This window comes from Papio anubis, chromosome 1 (assembly GCF_008728515.1).
Source record: "Papio anubis isolate 15944 chromosome 1, Panubis1.0, whole genome shotgun sequence".
NCBI lineage: Eukaryota > Metazoa > Chordata > Mammalia > Primates > Cercopithecidae > Papio > Papio anubis.
Window position 1 is genome coordinate 194,069,962 of NC_044976.1, and position 24,339 is coordinate 194,094,300.

Here is a 24,339-nt window from a genome sequence, read left to right on the forward strand (position 1 = left end):
ATTTTCTATTTCTATTTTTAAATAGATAATATAATCTCATGATTTGAAAATCAAAACCTCATAAAAAGTGTGCATTGATAAGGCTCAGTCCCATCCCTGCTTCTCCTGTCTCACCCACCCTGTTCCCACACCCTCATCCTCTATCCTCCACTCTCCTCCACCCCCAGGCAGGGCATATACAAGCATGGATATATGTTTTAATAGATGCATTTGCATATATGAATATGTATATTTACATGTACTACACACATACTATTCTGCATTCGACTCTTAATACATCTTGGGCCCTTTATGTATATGAGTATATTTATCTATCTCATTTTTCAACATTGCATAAGGCATTTCAATTTATGAAGGTACTATATGTACCATGAATGGACATTTGGTTTCTTATATTTTGCTGCTACAAATAATGCTGCATAAATATAAATACCCTTATATGTACCTCTCTTTATATATACATATATATAATAAATTATTAAAACTCTGGGTCAAAGGGTATGTGAATTAAACATTTTGATAAATAACATCAAATTGTTCTCATTAAATGTCTCCCAATCTTTATTTTCACCACCAACAGTGAGGACACCTATTTCTCCAACACAGAGCATTCTCAAACTGTTTGCTATTTGCCAGTCTGAGAAGTGAAAGAGCATCTCATTCATCATCAAATTAACATTTCTTTAATTAAAAGAAGTAGAGCATCTATTCATAAGTTTAAAAGTGATGTCTCCTTTTAAAATGCAAACGTGCCTGGCAGAGATAAGCATTAGGTCCCCGACCTTAGAGTGGAAAGACTTAGCTCTTTCCCTAACAGGAAAGAAGGGGTGGCCTGGAACACTCAAGGCCTCGAGCAGCAGGATGGATGGGGAAAGAGAGCAAGTCTAGGTCAGATGCATCAAGGGACCGTGATGGGCCACAGCCACCTGTCCCGACTGCACCCAGAGTCCCAGGGTAAAATCTCAGAGAGGAGAGCTGCTGCCTTTAGTTTGTAGGAGCAAAAGGGCACCTTCTCTTGCCATCACACATGTTTAGCAAGCCAGACATGAGGTCTGTGCCTGACAGTTTTCTGGGTGTTAAGGTAGATACTAAAGTTATTTTATTGACTGCTGGGTCACTTACTTCCAGAAGGATTTCAGGCAATTGCCTTGAGACCCTGCAAGAGTACAGAGAAAGGGTTTAAATACAGCCCCTCAAGGAGATTATTGTGACAGGTCCTAGCAGGTCTTCTAGCCTGGGGGAGATCCAGGGAGGGAGCCTTAGGATATCTATGATGGGAGGAGCGTTAGTGGGCAGAGGGTCCTGGTCGGAGCCAGTCAGGGTCAGAAAAGAGCAGAGCTGGGAAAGACCAGTATCCATGGACTGATCCACAGCCTGAGACACCTTTGCATCTCCCATCCTGTTTCTCCCTCGCTTCTCAGCTAAGCTTCCTGAAAGAGCTGTCTGCCTCAACCAGGTCTGTTGCCTGTGGTTGGGCAGATTGCACCCTGCACAAGGGTATGTGCTTCGTTAGCCAAGCCATGTATCCCAGCACAGGTTGTAGAGCCCTTTATTCTAATTTGCACAAAGCGCGCTGCATGCACAGACGTCAGACTTGACGTCGGGTCTCCACATTCTCTCTGTCCATCATGGTCTCGCTTCTATACCTAACGCTCTACAGAAATCAACAGCAACCTCTTTTTTTGCTCAATTCAGTACACTTCATTCGGTCATCTTATTTCATCTCTCATTAGCATTTCACACCGGCAGCCACTTTCCAACCTTGGAGTCTTCTCGTCTTGACTTTCTGGCAGTCTTGTCTTGGCTTTTCCTCTTAGCTCTCTGACCTCTCCTTGACCCTTTGAATGAAGTAACTTGGAGACTTGCCATTTCTCTACTTATTTATCCCAGGTGGCTTCATCTAGCCCATGTCTCAGTGAACATTGACATGTCGTTGGCTCCCAAATCTTCATCCCTATTTGCACTAAACTGACCCATCTGGCTCTTACTGACTCCTCCACCTAGATGGATCTCCCACCGACACTCCAGACACCCCACATGTAAAAAGAACACATCGTTTATTCATAAAACATTCCCTTCCTTTGTGTTTCCTCTCTTGGAAATGACATCACTAAATATCCAAGCCAAAAAACTCTCACCCTGGAGGTCTGCCGTTCCCTAACCTTGTCCATCGGATCCTCTCCTGGTTTCATGGTCTCACTGGTGCCCCCCGTTTCATACTCCTCAAATTCATTTTATTCTTTCCATCTGCATTGCCGCAACCTTATCTGAGGACCCATGATTTTTTACCTGAATTGTTAAACTGATTTCTTAAATGGTCCCTTTTCTCCTTCCAAGTCACTTTCCATCCCGTGGTGAGAGCTGACTTCCTAAATACATGGCTCTCTAGTGCTTCAGGGTAAATGCAAACTGTTTAGTCTGATATACATGGTGTCTGACACCTGGCATTGTAGAATCTCCGGACTTCAGGCTCTGGAGCCAGAATGCCCGGTTTAAACCTCAGCCCTGTCATTTACTTAAACATGTGAACTTGGGGGAGGCATTTAACTTCTTGGTGCCTTGGCTTCCTCATTTGTAAAATGAGTATAATCATATACCTACTTCGCAGGTGTTGTGAAGATTCCATGAGATAATATACACCAAGTGCATAGACTAGTACCTAGCACATAGCATACACTCAATAAATAGCAGCTATAATCTTTATTGCTACCTGCCCAAGCTCACCCTCTCACCAGCCCCTCACTCACACACCTACTTCCATTCATAGTGAACAACTGGGGTTGATATGTTGCTTCCCACATCTAGTTCTTTCTCTGTGGTTCTTCCTTTGCCTGAAATGCCCAACACCTTTATCCTACTCCAACACTTACTCTCCCAATACCCCAGCCCTTTGCCTGGCTAAATTCTTAGTTGTTTTTAGGATTCAAGGCAACTGTCACCTCTCTGAGGAAGCCTCCCCTGACTTCCCAGTATGGAAGTGATACTTTCTTCTGGGGTCCTAGAGATAATCATAAGATGTTTTAACGTTTGGTTGTCTATCACTTCCATTACTCTTTGAGTGCAGAATTCGTGAATTATCATCTTTGAATGTCGACACCTAGTAGATGCTCAGCTGTAATAATGGCTAGCACTTCTAGAAACTTAACATGTCACGCAATGCCCTGTCTGCTTTGTGTATACTACTACTTTAATTCTCACTACAGTCCTGTGAGGCAGGTGTTATTGTCATCATCTCCATTTTGTAGAAGAGCTAACAGAATCACAGGTCAAGCATTTTGCTCAAGGTCATCCAATTAGTACATGGTAGAATGGGGATTTGAATTGAAGCAGTCTGGCTTGAAAGTCTGTGATTTTAGCCATTACCACATATAATTTGATAAATGATGAGTTTATCAATCAATCAGTACATTCCAAAGGCAAGAGTCAAGTAAATAAAGTGGGTTTGGCAGCCAAGGCTGGCTGCCCAGCAAGACACCTGGTACATGGAAGTGCTCAGTAAATACTGGTAGACTGAATGAATGAAGATAGGCTATGGAGAAAATGGAATGGATAAGAGAGATGCTGGAGATTACAAGAGGTGAAAGCGCTGGGATCCCAGATGGACCCATTTACCCACATGTGTACTGTGGTATGAGCTGCCTAACTTCTTTCAATATTTTCATTTTAAAAATAAATTAAAAATATATATATAATAAAAGAAATTCACAAATTAGTAGCATGTATGCGAGCTATTTGTTCTGAGGGGTTGACATGTCTATGCTTCTGGGTCCTGGAAACTGGGGGATGAGGGTGGTCAGGCTGGAAGCACCAGGCAAGGGCCTTTGGGTGAAAACCTAGTGCCATTTCTTCTCTCTCCCAGGAAAGGGTGGTCATCTGGCAGTTTTTAAACAAAGACTACATCTATGGTGAGCTTTATAAGAATCGTGTGAACATATCCAGCAATGTTGAGCAGTCCGATGCTTCCATCACCATTGATCAGCTGACCATGGCTGACAACGGCACCTACGAGTGCTCCGTCTCCCTGATGTCAGACCTGGACGGCACCACCAAGTCACGCGTCCGCCTCTTGGTCCTCCGTGAGTGTCTCCAGTCTTTCAGGAGTTGCAGGAAGAGGGTGGGCTGGTGGCAGCACAGGGGGAAGAGCCCTGGTGATGAGACAAAGCCAGAGGCAGCAACAAGGAGCTCAGACTCCTCCCCTCGTCCAGGTTGTCTCCGGCAGAGGGACCGTTCCTCCCTTTGCCACTAAACACTATTCTGAGTTCTCCGCCAGTGGCCAACAGTTCTCGAGGACAGAGAAGGCCGATTTGGAGTGGTCCCTTGCTGTGTTGGTGGCCTTTCCCCCATACCAACTCCTCTTTTTCGTGCCATACTTATTACAAAGATAAAGGAAAATCTTAAATCCTATTGCAAAGACTCATTGTGCCTTAATTGGGTGCACATCATGATTCTCTTGTATCTTTCCCTGTCATAACTTTGGCTACCCAGCAGAAATTCTTCATGCCACCATCTGCTCACCCCCATCCCTCAACACATACTCCATCAATCAGGTTCTACTCCCTTTGAAATGTGTCCCAAGATAACATTCTTTTCATAGGAATGACTTATTATTGGAATTTATAGTTTGGGAAGGATCTGAAAGATCATCTACTTTAATATCCTCATTTTGTAGATGAGGCCCAGAGAAAGGAAGCAACTGACTCAAAGTCAAATTGTTATTGGAAAATAACTGTTATTTAATGAGCACTTAGTCTATGTCCAATATAAGAAATGGCACCACTGCTGAGAGGTTGCAATGCTTTAAACCAAAACAAAGATCTTTTTTCCTTCTTCCTTTTACATACTTGATTGCATTTTATTTTTAATTAATATGTTTAATTTAAATTGAATTTATTTTAAAATTTAGTTTAATTAATAATTAAGATATTTTAATTGCCATAAGGTGGTTGCCTGACATTTCGAAAGCATTATAGTGAGTCAAACTATACAACTGTGCAAACTAGCATTGTATAAAGGATAACTAAGGTCTCCTTCCACCCCACCCCCTAGAGAGGTAGCCAATGGCAGCACAGGTAGGTATTCCGTATTTTCCTCCTGTCCTTTCAACACACACACATTCCTGCGTACTTTTTTCTTTTCCTTTCTTTCCTTTAAAAAAATGGAATCATATTATAAAGATCACTGCGTTTTTTCTTTCTAGCCATGTTTCAAGCACATTTATCCAGACGGGCACATGCAGATCTACTGATTAACAGCATACATTCCCTCACATGGAGGTACCATGATTTATTCAAGTGTTCCATACTGATGAATATTCAGGCCATTAACTTTTTTTTTTTGTATGAACAATACTACAATAGACACCCCCGATACACACATGTACATATGTATGTTAGGGGTCTCTTAAAGCGCTCTCATTTCCTCTGGGCAATGGAAGTATTAATGCACACTTCCCCGAAATCCTCCACATAAGCATTATGTAAATGCTGATCCCCTGCCTCCCAACCAGAGCCAGAAGGATACAAATTTAATCTGAGATTATGGAACTCGGTGAAACCAATGTTTTACTTTTTTAAAACAGAAGAAGGGTCGGGTGCGGTGGCTCATGCCTGTAATCCCAGCACTTTAGGAGGCCGAGGCAGAGACCCGCCTGAGCAACATAGCCAGATCTCCTCTCTACAAAAAAAATTAAAAAAATTGAGGTGGAGGATTTCTTGAGTTGGGGAGGTCGAGGCTGCAACGAGCCGCGGTGATCCAGCCGCTGCCCTCCCACCTGGTTGACAGAGACCGGCCTCAAAACAAGCAAGCAAGCAAGCAAGCAAGCAAACAAAAAACATAGAGAAGAGATAGCCCATTTTTTAATGCACTCTAAGAAACAAGTTTAAATTATATGCATATAAACATACATAAATAAAAACATATATAAACACACACACACGTTTTCTTTCCTAATGGCTTTGCAGCTAGGCTATTTTAAGGCAGCCGGCCCACTCGGGCTGGATGACCTCAGTAAACCGAGGTGAGCAGGAAGCTCCAAGCCAGGCAGCCCCTCAGCCTGCGCCTCGGGGCAGCACGCGTGGTCTCAGTCTCGGTCTCAGCTGGGAAAACTGGGGCTCTGGGACCCGGGACCCGGTGCCGCGGAGTGAGATCGGTGGTCTCCCCGGCCTCTGGCGCCCCCTGATGTCTGTAGCGGGAGTCGCAGGCCTCGGAGAGGCCTCGGCACCCGACTGGTTCCCTTTCCCCTCTCTCCCTATCACTGCTCCTCTAGTAAATATTCAGGTAACATCTGCAGTCTGCTGGGGAGGTAAGACTGAGACTGCACCGAGGCCCCGGAGTCTCACAGTCCCCACATGTGTGGAAGGACTATTTGATCTGTTAAAGACCTGTTTGATCGGAGGTCCTACCTGTTTTCCATGGTGGAAGGCTGAGGAGAGAGACCTTAGTGAGGGATCTGGACAGGGTGAGAGCAGGGGTTCCCGGGTGAGGCCAGAGGGTTTAGGGGCTGAGAACTAACACATTCCGCCCTAAGGTTGATCTCTTTGGGAGTGGCTGGTCACTTCTTTGCCATTGTCTGTACCTCTGCCTCTGGAGAGAATTAAGGATTTGCTTTCAGCAGTTTTCCCTTAGCAAATGGTGGTTTCAGCAAAGCCGTAACAGTTTTTGGATGCGTTCAGATGCCTTTGAGTGCTCTGTAGATGCCAGTAGGCCTCAGTTACTTTTCTTCCCTTTTTGTCTTTTATCCCAAAGAAACCTGGTTGCAGAAAGGCTCTACTGTCAGTCATGCACACTTGGTATGACTTTGGGGACATCTGGGACTCCTCAGGTGGGATTGGCGTTTTGCCCGCTCTCCAGTTGTGGAATAAGCCTTTGCTTCCTATTCAAGGCATTCCTGGGAAAAGGCTGAATGGTTTGGATGCGTGGCGAGGGATTCTCCCGTACCTCTGAAAAGCTCAAGAGAGAAAGCTTGGCTCAGCAAGCCCATCCTAGGGGTCCTCTGGGAAGTGGTGTTCACCTTCTCTTGTTCCCCGGGAACCTGCTTGTTGGCTGCTGGTAAGAGTGGTCCTTAGGCCGCAGCCTCCCCATCCCCACACTGCTCCAGTCCCAGGGTCTGGTCCAGGATAAGTGAGGCCTGGCCTTGAACTTTGGACCTCTTATGTTTAGGAACCATTCAAGGGAAAGTGACAATCAGGGAGGGTCTCTAATTTCCCTCATGCTCGCCCCACACCTGGCCAGCCCTGACTATGGCAGCAGAAGATGTTGGGCACACCCAGCAATAGCCTGGCTGTTTCCAAGAGGAAATACTGTGGCTGCCGGGCTAGAGGGGAATGGTGTGTGTGGAAGGGTTTCTCTCAGCAGCTGCCGGGTGGGGCTGAGATCAGAATGCACTCCTGATGCTCAGAGACCATGCACCTGGATTATAGAATGAGCAGCACTGTTCATTGGGTAAGCAAGCCATCCAAGGGGATGTGAAAAGAAAGATGCAGAGGGGACAGGCTTGCCACCTAGGGATTCCAGGAGCAACCCTCTCCACTGTGTGTCCTCCGCTTCTCACCTCCAAGGACAGGACCTGAAGTCTCAAGCGTGCTTCACGCTGCTTCTTGCCTCTGAGCAACTTCTTGCCACTTTGCACGTGCTGTTCGCTCTGTCTGGAGTATCATCACCTCTTTCTCCGACCACCACTCCCACCTCCACCACTGGTCTTGTTTACTGTCTTGCTTCCTTTAGGCCACAGCTGATCTTGGGATTGGGACTGTGTTTAGGTCTTATCCACCCCAGCAGCCTTGCCTCCTGCCTGGTCATTGTTCAGCTACTTGTCTTTTGACCCCACTAGATTCCTTGACCCACTCACTGTGTCCGCCAAGTGCCCAGCACTGTCAGACACACAGTAGGCACCCAGTGAGGTTTGTAGAATGAACCCAGCTCCACAATGGTATCTTGACAATGCTGAGTGAAAGGCGCAGGGTTAAGCTTCCCAGAAATCCAGGGAATCGGGTTGGGGTTGTGAGATGAGGGTGACTGCCGTTCTGGGTAACCTCCAGTCTATGGGCTTCCCTCTCCTATCTCTGCACCCTCTGCCTGCTCGAGTTCCCTCAGTCCTCATCCTTCACCCTGCGCACAACTTTACTGCTGCCTGTGGGTCCTCCCGTCATCCCGTGCTCATGGCAACTGCACGTTATCAGCAAAGCACAGGAGGAGGATGGTGCCGAACCCAGAGAGAACATTACTAAGAAGTGAGAGTGGAAGGCTTCAGAGATCACTTAGTCCAGGGGTAGACAAACTAGGACCAAATCCAGCCCACAGACTGTTTTGACATTTCTAACATACTATTTAAAGAGAAAAAGTAGCAGCAACAAGGACAATATGTAGTCTGCAAGGCCTAAAATATTGCCACCTGGCCCAGTACAGAACAGGTTTGTTGTCCACTAATTTTATAGAATGGAACACTGAGGTCGAGGGGAATTGAGGATTTTCCCAAAATGGCACAGATGAATCAGTGGCAGAAGGAGCTCATATAGGCTGGTGGAGAGTGCACAGGATCTGGAGTTAGAAGAGCTGGGTTCTAGTCCCAGCTTTGCCAGGACCCATGAGCAAGTGTCCTCTCTGGGCTTCAATGTCCCCATCTTTCTTTCTTTCTTTATCTTTTTTCTTTTCTTTACTTTTCTTTTTTTTTTTGAGATGGAATTTTGCTCTTGTTGTCCAAGCTGGAGTGCTATGGCATGATCTTGGCTCACTGCAACCTCCACCTCCCAGATTCAAGCAATTCTCCTGCTTCAGCCTCCTGAGTAACTGGGATTATAGGTGCGTGCCACCATGGCCAGCTAATTTTTTGTATTTTTAGTAGAGATGGGGTTTCACCATGTTGACCAGGCTGGTCTCAAACTCCTGACCTCCGGCGATCCACCTACCTCGGCCTCCCAAAGTTCTGGTATTACAGGCGTGAGTCACCTCGCCCGGCTGGAACATCCCCATCTTTCTAACAGCCATGTTCCGCTATCTTTAAAATCCCAGGACTGTAAACTAGAGCACACATGAAACCATGCCTTGGAAAGTTACTGCAGGCCCACGATGCTTCCCAGCATATGTACCACTCCTCTGTGATGGTGACAGACCACTGAGGGCATATTGGGGTAAACTGGTTTTACAGCGTTCCATCTCACTACTCAACTACGGAATTTTCTGCCTGTGAACAAACAAGGCAGTATGTGTGCATGGGCGGGGGTGGGGGGCGGGGACAGTGGCTGTCACCAAGCCCCACCTGCCTCATGCCTTCTCTTTGGTCTCTCCTCTACATAGTGCCACCCTCCAAACCAGAATGCGGCATCGAGGGAGAGACCATAATTGGGAACGACATCCAGCTGACCTGCCAATCAAAGGAGGGCTCACCAGCCCCTCAGTACAGCTGGAAGAGGTACGACATCCTGAATCAGGAGCAGCCCCTGGCCCAGCCAGGTAAGAGGGCAGTAGGGAAGGTGGGCTACCCACGTCAAGGTGCAGCACGTGCAGCTGATTGGCTAGGGGCTGCAACTCAGGTTGACCAGTCAGATCCCCCTGAAGGCCGCTTGCTTCCCTACCCTACCCCTATCCCCATATCCCCACTTCTCTAAGCACTGGTTTCTTGTTTTTAGACGGAGTCTCCCCTGGTCGCCCAGGCTGGAGTGCAGTTGGCATGATCTTGGCTCACTGCAACCTCCTCCTCCCAGGTTCAAGCGATTCTCCTGCCTTAGCCTCCCAAATAGCTAGGATTACAGGTGCCCACCACTATGCCTGGCTAATTTTTTGTATTTTTTTAGTAGAGACAGGATTTCACCATGTTGGCCAGGCTGGCCTTGAACTCCTGACCTCAGGTGATCCACCCACCTCAGCCTCCCAAAGTGCTGAGATTACAGGTGTGAGCCACTGCACCCAGCCAGCACTGGTTTCTTATAATAATACCTACTTCATAGGTTCTGGCAAGAAACAAAAATGATTCATGTAAAGCACGTAGCGGAAGCCGTGGTAAATGTTAACTTGTTTTCTTTGTTCCGCATTCCTCAGTTCTCTTGGATGAACGTGCCCTGATATGCACTCTGTGCGAAAGCATGGGTAGGATTTTAATTTGATTGTGTCCTGAAGTATACATTTGAGACCCCAAGTCTAACTCAGCGGCTCCACCCAAAGGTGGGAAATTTAACCTTCCCATTCCTTATCCAGGTGGGTCCATCTCAGCGGTCACAGACCCCCACTGCCCCAAACACACCACCCTTTTATGGCTTCACCCAACTACAGCACCATATTGCTGTAAGGGTCCTTAGGGGAGGCGATGGTGGATTCAGCTGTAGTTGCCAGGAGACCAGTTTTGTACTGGGCAGCTTGGTATTTGACCTTTCAGTCAGGAAACTAACTGGAAAAAAAAAAAAAAAGAGCTATATAAAAATCCTACCATCCTTTCCACATCCGGAACCAATGGGTGTGGAAATACCCTGGTGGAGTCCCAGGGCGCCTAGTGCCCACCCCTGCTCCTGAGGATCAGGAAGGACAAGGCTTGCTGGGTGCTGGGTGCAGTGGCTCATGCCTGTAATCCCAGCACTTTGAGAAGCTGAGGCAGGAGGATCACATGAGGCTAGGAGTTCAAGACCAGCCTGGGCAACATGGTGAGACTCCTGTCTCTACAAAACATTTTTTAAAAATTAACTGGGCGTGGCAAGACTCACCCTTTAGTCCCAGCTACTCAGAAGGCTGAGGTGGGAGGATCGCTTGAGCCCTGGAGGTCGAGGCTGCAGTGAGCCATAATCACACCACTGCACTCCAGCCTTGGTGACAGAGCAAGACCCTGTCTCAAAATAAAATGAAATAAAATAAAATAAAATATTTTTTAAAAAGAAAGACAAGGCCTGAAAGGTGTCAAGCAGATTTAGCTTCCGGGAGGTCTTTCAGTTGAGTGTAGGTGGAAAAGGAGGCCAGAGGTGGAAAGCAAAGCCCAGCGGGGCACACAGCTCTTCTGAGAAGATGAGGTGCCCAAGGGTGGGGGTGAGGACCGGGGGAAGAATATCTGGTGTCCTGGATAAGCCCAGCCGAACGGATGCACACACTGGGGGTGCACTCAATCCAGGATGAGTTTTATCACTCGTTTGGGGGCAAATTGACTTCTTAAAAAAGTTAGTAGAATCCACTTGACCTAACTTAAAATAGGTCAATGTAACATAGATTTTCAACAAGCTTCCGGTTGTGTTTACGTATTTCCGGTTGGCAACTTTTTATCGAGTATGTCTGGAATTTTTGTTGAAACCACCTGGCAGCTATCCCAGGGCTCCGTGGCCTCCTCTCTCTGGTCTGTGAATAGCCTAGTGACTCCAGTCATGGTCATGGTAGGTCTGCTGTGGACACTGGTAGTGTCTGATCTTCTTTCCAGCAAAGTGTGTATAGGAGCACCCAAAGCTGAAGGTTACAGGTGGCAAATGCTATAATAGCTTTATACTCAGTGGTGATGTAACACAGAAGATGCATAAGATCAAAGAAGGGTTCTCCAAGGAGTGGGTATTGGAGTCGACAGTGGTTAAGAGCATGCCATGCGCTTGACTCCTGGCTCGGACATTTGTTAGCTGTATGACCTTGGCAAGTGACTCAGCTTCTTTGTGCCTTAGGTTCTATGTCTGTGAAATGGGCACAATGCTAGTGTTTACTTCATAAGGTTGTGAAGTTTAAATGAAAGTAGATATAAAGCACTGAGACCAGTGTCTGGTAGGTAGTAAGCACTCATTTAATGCTAAGTATTATTAGCTGTTGTCTGAGTTGGGTCCTCAAGGATGAGGAGGCTTGGCAGGGAGAAAAGGAAGGAATCATGACTATCTGGTGCGGCTGAGGGGCAGAGTGCATGTGTAGTGTAGGAATGGTGGGAGATATTCTTGTTAAGAAACACAGTGACGAGAAATCACGAAGAGCCTGTGCGTCACACTAGGGAGGTTAGTCTTTGTCCTGTAAGCCACAGGTACCTTCTGAGGAGCCTCACAAAGGGACACCACAGCTGCAGTTCTCTCCTGCCTCCACCGGGAGACTCCTCTGGTTGTTAGAAGCCAAAACTTAGCTCTTTCATTATCCAAAGGGGAGAATCCTGAGGACAGGAAAGGAGGTGAAAAGAGAACTGCTTCTTTAATTTGTGAAAGCTTTAATTTGTGAAAGCTTTATCCTGTCTCTAGTTAAGATTTGCTGAGTCAGAATGTGGACCTGGGGGTGACAGAAAAGAATATAGTTAATGTCCATAACAACACGCTTTTGCATCTGGAGACACTGTGGGGTGAGGGCAGAGTTCTCAAAGCCTTTGTTTCCACCCCACTTCACAGAGCCTTGGAGAATCTGCCAATTCTGGCCAGGTGCAGTGGCTCATGCCTGTAATCCCAGCACTTTGAGAAGCTGAGGTGGGTGGATCGCTTGAGTACAGGAGTTCGAGACCAACCTGGGCAACATGAAACCCTGTCTCTACCAAAAATACAAAAATAAAAAAATTAGCCTGGCATGGTGGTGTATGCCTGTAGTCCCAGCTACCTAGGAGGCTGAGGTGGGAAGATCCTTGGGCCTGGAAGGCAGAGGTTGCAGTGAGTCGAGATGGTACCACTGCAGCCTGGTCACTAGAGCCAGATCTTGTCTTAAAAAAACAAAACAAACAAACAAACAAAAAATAAATTTAAAAAAAGAGAATCTGCTAATTCTTCTGCTTCTGTGGGTCAGCCCAAATTATTTCTGGCTTTTAAAACATTTCAGTCCACTATGGATGATTTGCAGAGGAGGGTACCTCTGCCCTCCTACATCTGAAGACAATTTCCAACATTACAGATTGGTTCTTCTGACTAAACCCTCAGTGGAAACAAGCTAGCAGTGAAAAGAACAGGGAATCTAGAATCAGGAAACAAGGATTCGAGTCCTGACTTCTCCACTTTGGAGCTGTGAGTCACTCACAGCCTCTTTGACCCTTAGTACTGCCCTTTGAAAAACATTGGGATTCCCCAAAAGCTGTGAAGAGGATGAGAGGAGATCCCACGTGTAATAGCTCTCAACAGACTTTGTAAGCTGTGTCCCAGGAAGCTGAGTTTCATGCGCTGAAGAAACAGGAATTTGGATATCAAGGAAGTGGGGGAGGGGGTAGTTCTGGGGCCTGGAGCCCTTAAGGGGAGGAGGTTGCGAAGGGTGGGGACCAGTCCCGGGAGGATCGTGAGGGCCCTGTGTGAGACAGAGGTGGCAGCAGGGTCTTGCCGACAAGCTACGGGATTGGGTAGGGGTTGGGGGGGATGCAGAAACGTTAGATCTTGTCAACGTGACATTAGCGTCTTGGTGAGATCGGAGGTTCTCTTAAGGGGAATCTCACCACAGCTGGAGCAGAGGAAGGTGGGAAGCGTGTGACCGTCCTGTGCATTCCCCTTTCTGACCACAAGGTGTCGCCACTGCAGCGGAAACATTAGTTTTCTCCGGATTTCGGAAATTACTAGTCCCGTTCCGAAGGAAAAGGGGCTTGGGAGCCCCAACTCAGAATCAAAGAAGGTCCTGTGACACAAGACCTGCACTGGTTCATCCCAGCAGCTTCTAATGCACACCGTTTGCACCAGGGAACTGGGGGAGGATAGCGCTGACTCAGTGAACTAGGAAACCCCATGTTCCCCACCCTCAACAAGGCCTAGAGCTCAAACCTGGAGTCTGACAACTAAAAAGGTCCTGACTGTGCAATGTGCTGCCTACACTAAACCCAGAGTCTGAGCTTCACCCTCTAAAGGGGTGGAGATCTGTTACGAGCTCTAGACCTCGTAAGCATGCCCAGGACCATAGAGCATTTCCTACAGTGTATTCCTTCAAGATGCCTCTTAAAAATAACAAATCCAATTCATTTAGAAAATGGAGGGCATGAATACCATACCCCGCTGTCAGAGGTTCGCAGTGCTCAACAGCATTGTAGGAACTCTGAAAGTGCTGCCCTTAGAAAGCTTACTTAACCCTAACTCAGTGATTCCTATTGCTTTTTTAGGGACCCCTCCATGCCGCATATTAATATCACATGTAAACAATGTTCCAGAAAACATACTGAGGCGTGGAATTCTAGGATAGAAGGGGGCACATTTTATGAAGAATGAGCATCCAGAGAGTGTGTCCTGGGGTTCAAGGGAAGAATTTGAAGAAAGTACAAGCGAAAAGGCTGAAAGAAAATAGCACCAAATCAAAGTGTTATTTCTAGGTGATGGAATTATGAATGATTTTTATTTGTTCTCTCTTCTTTAAAGAGGCTTTCCTTGGCCCTTTGGATGAGATTAAAACCCCTTGCCATAAGCTCAGATGGTACCTCCATCTTGAACTGTAACCACCATCGTTTCATGTCTGTCTTCTTTGGGAACCTGGAAACACCAAGAGGACAGGGACCCTCTTTATCTCGTTTATAGCTGTGATCAGCAGCTAAAGATTTTCTGTATTGAACTGAATTGAAATAATACTTTTATATCATTTATAAATTATTATAAGGAGCATACATTGCTTTTATAATAAAAAATTTTATTTTATTTTTATTTTATTTTGATGGAATCTCGCTGTTGCCCAGTTGGAGTGCAGTGGTGCATCTGCAGCCCTCACTGTACCTCCACCCTCCCAGCTTCTGCCTACTCCTTTTGCCTCAGCCTCCAAGTAGTTGGGACTAGAGGCGTACCACCATGCCTGGCTAATTTTATATTTGTGTAGAGACGGGGTTTCAATGTGTTGGCCAGGCTGGTCCCGAACTCCTGACCTCAAGTGATCTGCCCACCTCGGCCTCCCAAAGTGCTGGGATTACAGGCGTGAGCCACTGTGCCAGGCCACAAATTTTTAAAAGAAAATTATCAATGGCTCCAGGGAGTTCCAGACCTGAAACAGGATTTTTGTTCCTGTTTTATCATTTCTTAATTTTGTGTCCTTGAGCAGTTCACTTAACTTCTTTAAGCCTCCAGTTAACTCCATGAATTGGAGATTGAAATATTGAAGGTTGCTGGAAGGATAGAGGACATCACATTTGAGGATGCGTACTGAGCAGCACATCTGGAGAAGGAAAATCTTGAGATGCAATCTTGCAAGAAAGTGACAATGGGGAGGAGAGAGGGCTGCTCCCCTGGTTTCGCCCCTAGCACCAAGTGGCAAGAGACAAAGTTGTTATGATTGACAGGGCCAGATCTGTGACCTGAAGCTTGGACTTGTTACTGAAGATTACGGGCAGCCCCTGAAATGTCTGAACAGAGCAGTGACAGGATCGTATTTACAATTTAGAGCGTCTCCTAGGAATGGCGTGTAACCACCTGGTGGCAGTAGGGATCAGGCAAGCCTGGCTCTGCAGCAAAATTAGAGGATGCAGGTCTCCAACTCCTCTCAAAATAGCAGTTATAACAAAGCATCTTGGATGGCAGGACATATACATATGCCCAAGCACAAAGCTCTTGCTCTCAAGATGAAGAAATTCATAGGATGATAGATTGAGGGAAAGGTCTTCCATGAGACATTCTGGTCCATTCTCTTGGATTCTGGAGATCAGGTGTTTTCACTCCCACTTTCCAGAAGCCTGGAGCTCAAAGAAGTTAAACGGCTTGCTCAAGTGGCGGCAGATGCAGAGGAAGAGTCTAGACAGTCTGCCTTTGTCCCACCCCAACAGCACACACATTCAGCACCCCCCATACCACACACGCAACACACACCACACATCACACACTCACCACACACACCACACACTACACACGCACCACACACCACACATCACACACTCACCATACACCACACACACTACACACGCCACCACACACTACACACATCACACACCACACACACTATACACTACCAATAATACCACAATAATATTACACACCAATAATAATGACCCCAACACATCACATACCACACACTACAATAATAATTCACAATAACCACAATAATACACCATACACACTACACACACTAACAATAATATCACACACCACAATAATAATTAAACACACCACAAACACCACACCAACACATCACACACCACACACACTACACACACCACACACATCACACATCACACACCACACACACTACACACACCACACACATCAATACTCACCACACACTACACACACCAATAATAATAACACTACAATACATCACACACCACCACACACACCACAATAACCACACACATCACACACCACAATAATACCACACACCACCACACACCACAATAACATCAATAACCAATAACACACCATAAATAATCTACCAATAACAACAATAACCAACAATAATATTACACACCACACACTATACATGCCACACACACACCCCACACATTACACACCACACACACTAAACACACCACACACACACACCAACACATCACACACCACACACACACCACACACCACACACACTACACACACCACACACCACACACATCACACACCACACACACTACACACACCACACACACTCACACACCACACACATCACACACACCACACACACTACACACACCACACACACACACATCACACACCACACACTATACACGCCACACACACTAAACACACCACACACCACATACACTACACATGCCACCACACACTACACACATCACACACACACCACACACACTATACACGCCACACACACACCACAATCACATTACACACCACACACACTAAACACACCACACACACCACACCAACACATCACACACCACACACACCACAATACCAACTTCAACACACACATCACTACTGACCACATCACACACACTCACCACACCCACTACACACACTGCCACATACACACCACATCACATGCACCACACACACTACACATGCCACACACCACACACAACACACACCATATATCCAACTGCAAACGGAACAACGGCGAATACTCACACACCAGACACGTCACACATCAGACACATCACACACTCACCGTACCCCACACACCACACACACACCACACACACACACACACGACACACTACACACTACACACACCACACACACTCACTGTCCCCACACCACACATATACTTCCCACACTCTACACACATTCACATACCACATACCACATTCACCACCCCCTACCACAAACACCCCAGAAACACACACCACACACTACACACACACAGCACACACTCCTTATACATACACCACACACTACACACACACACCACTCTCATAGTGCACAGCACACCATACATCACCCACTCACCACATGCACATCTCATACCACACACACTCCTTATGCCACATACACACCCCACACATCACACTCCCACCACACACACTATACACGTCACACATCACACACACTATACACACACCACACATCACACTTCCATCACACACACTATACACGCACCACACATCACACTTCCATCACACACACTATACCCACCACACATCACACTCCCACCACACGAACTATACACACACCACACATCACACTCCCATCACACACACTATACACACACCACACATCACACTTCCATCACACACACTATACCCACCACACACATCACACTCCCCATCACACACTATACACACACACCAATCACATCACACTCCCATCACACACCATACACACACATCACACTTCCATCACACACACTATACCCACCACACATCACACTCCCATCACACACACTATACACACACCACACATCACACTCCCATCACACACACCACACACACACACCACACATCACACTCCCATCACACACACACTATACACACAGCACACATCACAATTCCCATCACACACACCATACACACCACACATCACACTCAATCACACACCATACACACACCACATCACACTCCCATCACACACACTATACACACACACCACACATCACACTCCCATCACACACTATACACACACAGCACACATCACACTCCCATCACACACACCATACACACAGCACACATCACACTCCCATCACACACACTATACACACACACCATACACACACTCCCATCACACACACTATACACACACACCACATCACACTCTTAATCACACAATAATTATACAATAATACCACACATCACACACTCCCATCACACACACTCATACACACACCACACATCACACTCCCATCACACACACTATACACAGCACACATCACATTCCCATCACACACACCATACACACCACACATCACACTCCCATCACACACACTATACACACCACACATCACACTCCCACCACACACACTATACACACACACCACACAACATACTCCCATCACACACACTATACACACCACACATCACACTCCCATCACACATCACACACACCACACATCACACTCCTACCACACACACTATACACACACACCACACAACATACTCCCATCACACACACTATACACACCACCACACTCCCCATCACACCACACTATACACCACACATCACACTCTCATCACACACACTCCTTATGCCACATACACCACACACATACTCCTACCACACACAGAGTATACACACACACTACACATATTTCACACACACCACATACCATACATACACTACTCTCATAGAGCAAAGCACACACACACTGCACACCACTGACACACCACACACACACTGACACACAACACACACCACATAACACACACACACACCCCACACACTTCTCTCGTGGCAGAAATCCAGAGATCAGAGCTTTTGATTTCCAAAGTAATAATATCTTCTGATTAGAAAGCATTTTCATGCAATACCTAATGTGTATTATGTTTCCTGAGCACTTACTACATACATATTAGGTATTCTGTTGTGGGCTTACATTTATTATTAGTACCTCATTTTATGCTCGCAAGTACCCTGTGAGGCAGGTACTATTGTTTCTGATTTTAGTTGAGGAAATGGAGGTTGAATGAAGCTGAGTTACTTGCTAAAGACAAATTAATAAGTGGCAGAGCCAGGTGTCAAACCCAGGGTGCCTGAGTGAATTCTAAGCACTTCACATTGTGAGCCCTGCCTGGTTTAATCATCCTGCAGCCCTGGAGGTGGAGAGGGGGGTCTGGCCTGGAGAAGCTCAGTGGCAGAGTTTGTGCCTCCCTAAGAGTCCAGACCTCCCGTTCCTGGCTATCTCCACTCCACTGTGGTGCCTCTCTTCACCCTGACTCTTCTTCCCCTGCAGCCTCAGGCCAGCCTGTCTCCCTGAAGAATATCTCCACAGACACATCAGGTTACTACATCTGTACCTCCAGCAATGAGGCGGGGATCCAGTTCTGCAACATCACAGTGGCCGTCAGATCTCGTAAGACCAGTTTGGGGAGAGAGGGCTGACAAAGGCCACAGGATAACTGGTGGTGGTCCAGAGACCACTGTGAGGGGGAATAGGGGAGCCTCTCTAGGGCCACGCACCTGCAGGGTAGCTGTGGTGACCTAGGCAGGATGGACTCTGTGCCAGGCACCTCTCACTCTGAGGCCAGTCCAGTTCCACTGGTGTTTGGAAGTGGAACCTAGGACTGACTTCTAGGACTGAGAGGCTTCGTCAGTCCCACCTGCCTAGAAGTCACTCAGTGGGCGTGGAGGAAGTACCCAGGGCAGCTGCCGCAGAGTCTGGACCACATCCTTCTGGGGTGAGACACCACGTCTAGCTTAACGAGCTGGCTGGGCTGACACCTGAGGACTTTTGCAGAGCCAGGGTAGCCCAGAGAGTGTTAAGATGTGAAGTGGTCTATATGTCTCTGTCTGAACCTCCATCCTGAAGAGTATTCCTGGGCCACAGCTGGTCACATTCCTCCAAGACCATGCCTTTCATGGAGTGTTACCAGAAGCCGGCAGCTGCTGCTCCCCTGGCTGGGAGGAGGCCCGGAGCTAGCTTAGAAGCTTAGCTAGTGCAGCTGCTCTGTCCTTTTGCAGCCTCCATGAACGTGGCCCTGTATGTGGGCATCGCGGTGGGCGTGGTTGGAGCCCTCATCATTATTGGCATCATCATCTACTGCTGCTGCTGCCAGGGGAAGGACAACACCGAAGACAAGGAGGATGCAAGGCCGTGAGTGTCTGGGCTGGTAGCCTGTTGGAAGGGTCTGGGGAGACTGGAAATATGCATCCCAATTCCTCACAGCCTCTTCTACTTGCAGCCCCCATTTTGTGCAGTATATCACCCCCATTTTGTGCTGACAAAACAATGACCTGCCCAACCCATAAAATGTGCATTGCAGCCCCAGGACCTGCCTCCCAGGCCTGTGGTTGTCCAGTCTGGGAGCTCAGGGCAGGGCTTCCTGCGGCATGACTAGAGCCAAGTGTGGCCTGGAGCCCCTGTCACGGGGCCAGTTCCTCCTGGGCTGGTAGAGCCAGCCTGTTCCTGTAACCCCCTCAGCTCATGCATGGAACAAGTGTGTGGCACCTTTACTCTCAGCCCAGCCTTTCAGCCCAGTGTCCTCTGCAGCTGGTGGGTGGGGAGGAGGTCTGGAGGCTGCTCATGAGGACCAGCTCCCTTGCGGGTCCACCTGAGAGCAAATCCTTCCCCTCTGTCCCCCGCTGCCCTGCAGGAATCGGGCAGCCTATGAGGAGCCGCCAGAGCAGCTGAGAGAACTTTCCAGAGATGGGGAGGAGGAGGACGACGACAGGCAAGAAGAGCAGAGGAGCACGGGGCGTGAATCCCCAGACGACCTCGGCCAGTGACGAGCCGGCAGCAAAGGGCGGCAGAGGAAGGGTTAGGGTTTCATTCTCCCGCTTCTGGGCCTCCCTTCTCCTCTCTAAGCCCTGTCCTACTGTCCCTCCATCCCAGACATTGATGGGGACATTTCTTCCCCAGTGTCAGCTGTGGAGAACATGGCTTGCCTGGTAGAGGGTCCCTGTGACTGACCCTGCTGACCTCGCTGTCCTGTGAAGTAACCCCTCCCAGCTGTGATACCTGGTGCACGGCCTGGCCCTCATTCGAGACCAGGCTGCAGCCTCCACTTCCCTTGTAGTTGGCAGGAGCTCCTGGAAGCACAGCACTGAGCATGGGATGCTCCCGCTCAGAACTCTCCAGGGAGGCAATGCCAGCCTCGGGTGGTGGGGGCTGCCCTGCTTACCTGTGTGCCCAGCACCTGGAGGGGCTCTGGGCAGAGGGTGTGCACTCCACACATTTTTGTTGAATGAATGAAAGAATAAGTGAGTATGCTTGGGGCCCTGCGTTGGCCTGGCCTCCAGCTCCCACTCCCTTTCCTGCCTCACTTCCCGTAGCTGTCAGTATGTTCCAAACCCTCCTGGGAAGGCCACCTCCCACTCCCGCTGCACAGGCCCTGGGGAGCTTTTGCCCACACACTTTCCGTCTCTGCCTGTCAATATCCTACCTGTCCCTCCAGGGCCATCTCAGATCACAAGGATTTCTCTAACCCTATCCTAATTGTCCACATATGTGGAAACAATCCTGTTACTTTGTCCCACATCCAATCATGGGCCACAAGACACATCCTCTGAGCGAGTGCCTCTCGCTGCATTAGAGTGCCAGTTCCTTGAGGCAGGGCCTCATGGCTTTTGCTTTCCCTGAAGCCCCAGCAGCCGGCGCCCATCCTAGTGGGCACTTAAGCTTAATTGGGGAAACTGCTTTGATCGGTTGGGCCTTCCCTTCTTTGGTCTCCCTGAGATGATTTTAGACACAAGGATGACTCCCACCCAAACCCACATATTCATTCAGTGAGTTAAATATGAATTGATTTAAAGTGAACACACACAAGGGAGCTTGCTTGCAGATGGTCTGAGTTCTTGTGTCTTGGTAATTCCTCTCCAGGCCAGAATAATTGGCATGTCCCCCCAAACCACACGGGTTCCTGGTTGTTCCTGCATCCTGATACCTCAGCCCTGGCCCTGCCTAGCCCATTCGGGCTCTGGTTTTCTGGTGGGGCTGTCCTGATGCCCTCCCACAGCCTCCCTCTGTTTGTCGAGCATTTCTTCTACTCTTGAGAGCTCAGGCAGCGTTAGGGCTGCTCAGGTCTCATGGCCCAGTGGCTGGTCTTGCCCAACTGCAGTTTACTATTGCTGTCTTTTCTGGATGATCAGAAAAATAATTCCATAAATCTATTGTCTACTTGCGATTTTTTAAAAAAATGTATATTTTTATATATATTGTTAAATCCTTTGCTTCATTCCAAATGCTTTCAGTAATAATAAAATGTGGGTGGAAATTCTTATTTCTTTTTTAATGTAGATTTTGTTTGCAGTAAGATAAAGCTTGGGTCTCATGGGTCATCTCTACTCACCATAGCACTCTTCTGCTTCCTAGGGGAGGTGAGACAAGGTAACGGAGTTGAGAATCCTGGGGTCCCTCTGCTCGTGGCCGCAGTAGGGTCAGGCAGTGCCTCTAGTGGCTGCTGGGAATAGGACAGATTCCTGCCTGCTAGTGGAGGTATATTCCAGGAGCCTGCAGTGTCAGTACCCCAGGAGGCCTGGGCATCAGTCCACATGCTTGACGGAAGATGGTGGACATGCTCTAGCCAGTGCTGCTCCCTATGATGCCCCTTCTGAGAAAGGGGCGGGGTAGTCCTCTTGTTCTGTCACAGAGAACTGTGACGCTTCCTCCTCCAAAGTAATTTGGCTCCACTGTCGGCTCTTGGCTTTGACATTGACTCTCCTGAGAGACATTCAAGGTCTGTTCCTCGGTGTCCTTGCCTGTGCTCCCTCCTGTCCCAGCACTTGTCACGCAGTACTGTGTGCCTATTACACCTGTATACAGTTCTGTCTCTGCCTTGCCCTGTAAGATTTGTGAGGACAGGAACTGTAGCTGCCTTATGGCCTGGCATGTGTTGACCCTTGACAAAGGTTTGTTAAATGAATAACATTTGGTATCACAGTATCTTGCCCAAGGATATCTCCTAGCTCTCTAGATACTCTGAGGTGACTTCCAATCCTCACAGTGCAAAGTTCCACAAGCATGTTCTTGAGGGAGCCACAGAAGTGGAGGCAGCCATCTTCCCCCAGGTTTGACTTGACTTCTCTCTGCCCCTCAAAGGACTCTGAAGGTTCACCTGCCTTAGCTCCAGGCTTAGGGAAGAAAAGGAGGGAAATCGAGACCCACTGCATTAATTCAACGACAAATATTTTGTGAGCATCTACTTCATGCCAAGCAGTGTGCTGGTTGCAGAGTATATAAAAGTCACTAAGACACTATTATTCAGGAGGAGCTAAAATCTAACAGAGGTCACAGACATAGAAACATAAATGATGTGAGCAAGAGAAGGGGCTACAGGAACACAGAGGAGGGCCTGAGTAACTCAGCCTAAGGGAGTTCAGGAAAGCTTCAGAGAGGCGGTTGCATTTGGGCTGCATCTTGAAGAAAAATGAGGAGTTTTACAAGTGGAAAAGGGCTGATGCTGACATTTCTTCTGTCCTCCAATGCAGGTTTCTGTTACTTGAATGTCAAATCACATTATCACTCTGTAAGACTACAGTTTCCTGCTGAATTTATTTCAGTCCACAGACTCTGGGAATTAGACTGTTGTAGGTTCTTATACAATCAAAATTACTCCAGCAATACAGTCTCCTTAGAATGTCAGGCATCCCTTCCCAAATTATGGTTTCCAGCTGCTGGTTCAAAGACTTCGTGGTGTTTTAGAAGAGAGACAAAGGCTACCCATTAATTGAAGGAAGACTGTGTACTAAACCCTTATTGGGCACTTGAGACAGTTTTTTTTCGTATAATCCCCACTCACAATTTCAAATACTCGGGCATATGCCAATGTTAGGTGTTCATGTTATCACCTAAGGAGGGACTCTGGCTGCCCAGAGAGGAACCCACGAACTAATATACAGCTTGGTAAAGTAGCCACTCTTCAGGGTCTTGTTATTTATTTATTTATTTTTAATTTTACTTTAAGTTCTGGGATACATGTGCAGGACGTGCAGGTTTGTTACATAGGTCTACATGTGCCACGGTGCACCTCTCAACCCGTTATCTAGGTTTTAAGCCCCACATACATTAGATATTTGTCCTAATGCTCTCCCTCCCAAAAAGTCTTGTTCTGAAGCTGCTTTTGTGACACAGTGACAGGACCTCAGCTCTCAAATGCAGAGCCACGTTAACCAAGCTCACAGTGCCTGATGCACCATGCTTATAGCAGCAGCACTTGCTCTGGGCCAGACACTGTTCTAGGCCTTTTCCATAGAACATCTCATAATCTTCACACTATGAGATAAGTGCTATTATTATTCCCATTTTACAGATGAGGAAGCTGAGACACAGTGAATTTAAGCAATTTGAATCAACACAGAATGTCAATTTGCTATTTATAACTGTCAAGTAGACCAGCCTTTCTGTCCACCTGACCCAGGCCATCTCACCCCGTGGGCACTATGCCCTCAGTTGCTTACTGGGCTTGGAATCAGAACAAGAGAAGTTGGCTACCATCAAGGAGCT

General features: G+C 47.5%; 1 protein-coding gene and 1 long non-coding RNA gene across 2 annotated transcripts; one reads left to right on the forward strand and one right to left on the reverse strand.

The window, feature by feature from the left end:
* Nucleotides 1-3,758: 3,758 nt before the first annotated feature.
* GPA33 (glycoprotein A33) lies at nt 3,759-22,117 on the forward strand. The gene is made up of 5 exons (XM_031658917.1): nt 3,759-4,076; nt 9,292-9,447; nt 19,132-19,251; nt 19,860-19,992; nt 20,492-22,117. The coding sequence occupies exons 1-5, from the start codon at nt 3,986-3,988 to the stop codon at nt 20,622-20,624; spliced, it is 633 nt and encodes a 210-aa protein (XP_031514777.1). The 5' UTR covers nt 3,759-3,985; the 3' UTR covers nt 20,625-22,117.
* Nucleotides 14,182-22,273, reverse strand: LOC116271502. The gene is made up of 2 exons (XR_004180123.1): nt 22,187-22,273; nt 14,182-14,348 (listed from the first exon to the last, which is right to left on the reverse strand). It is a non-coding gene; the product is annotated as an uncharacterized LOC116271502 (long non-coding RNA).
* Between the last annotated feature and the right edge of the window lie 2,066 nt (nt 22,274-24,339).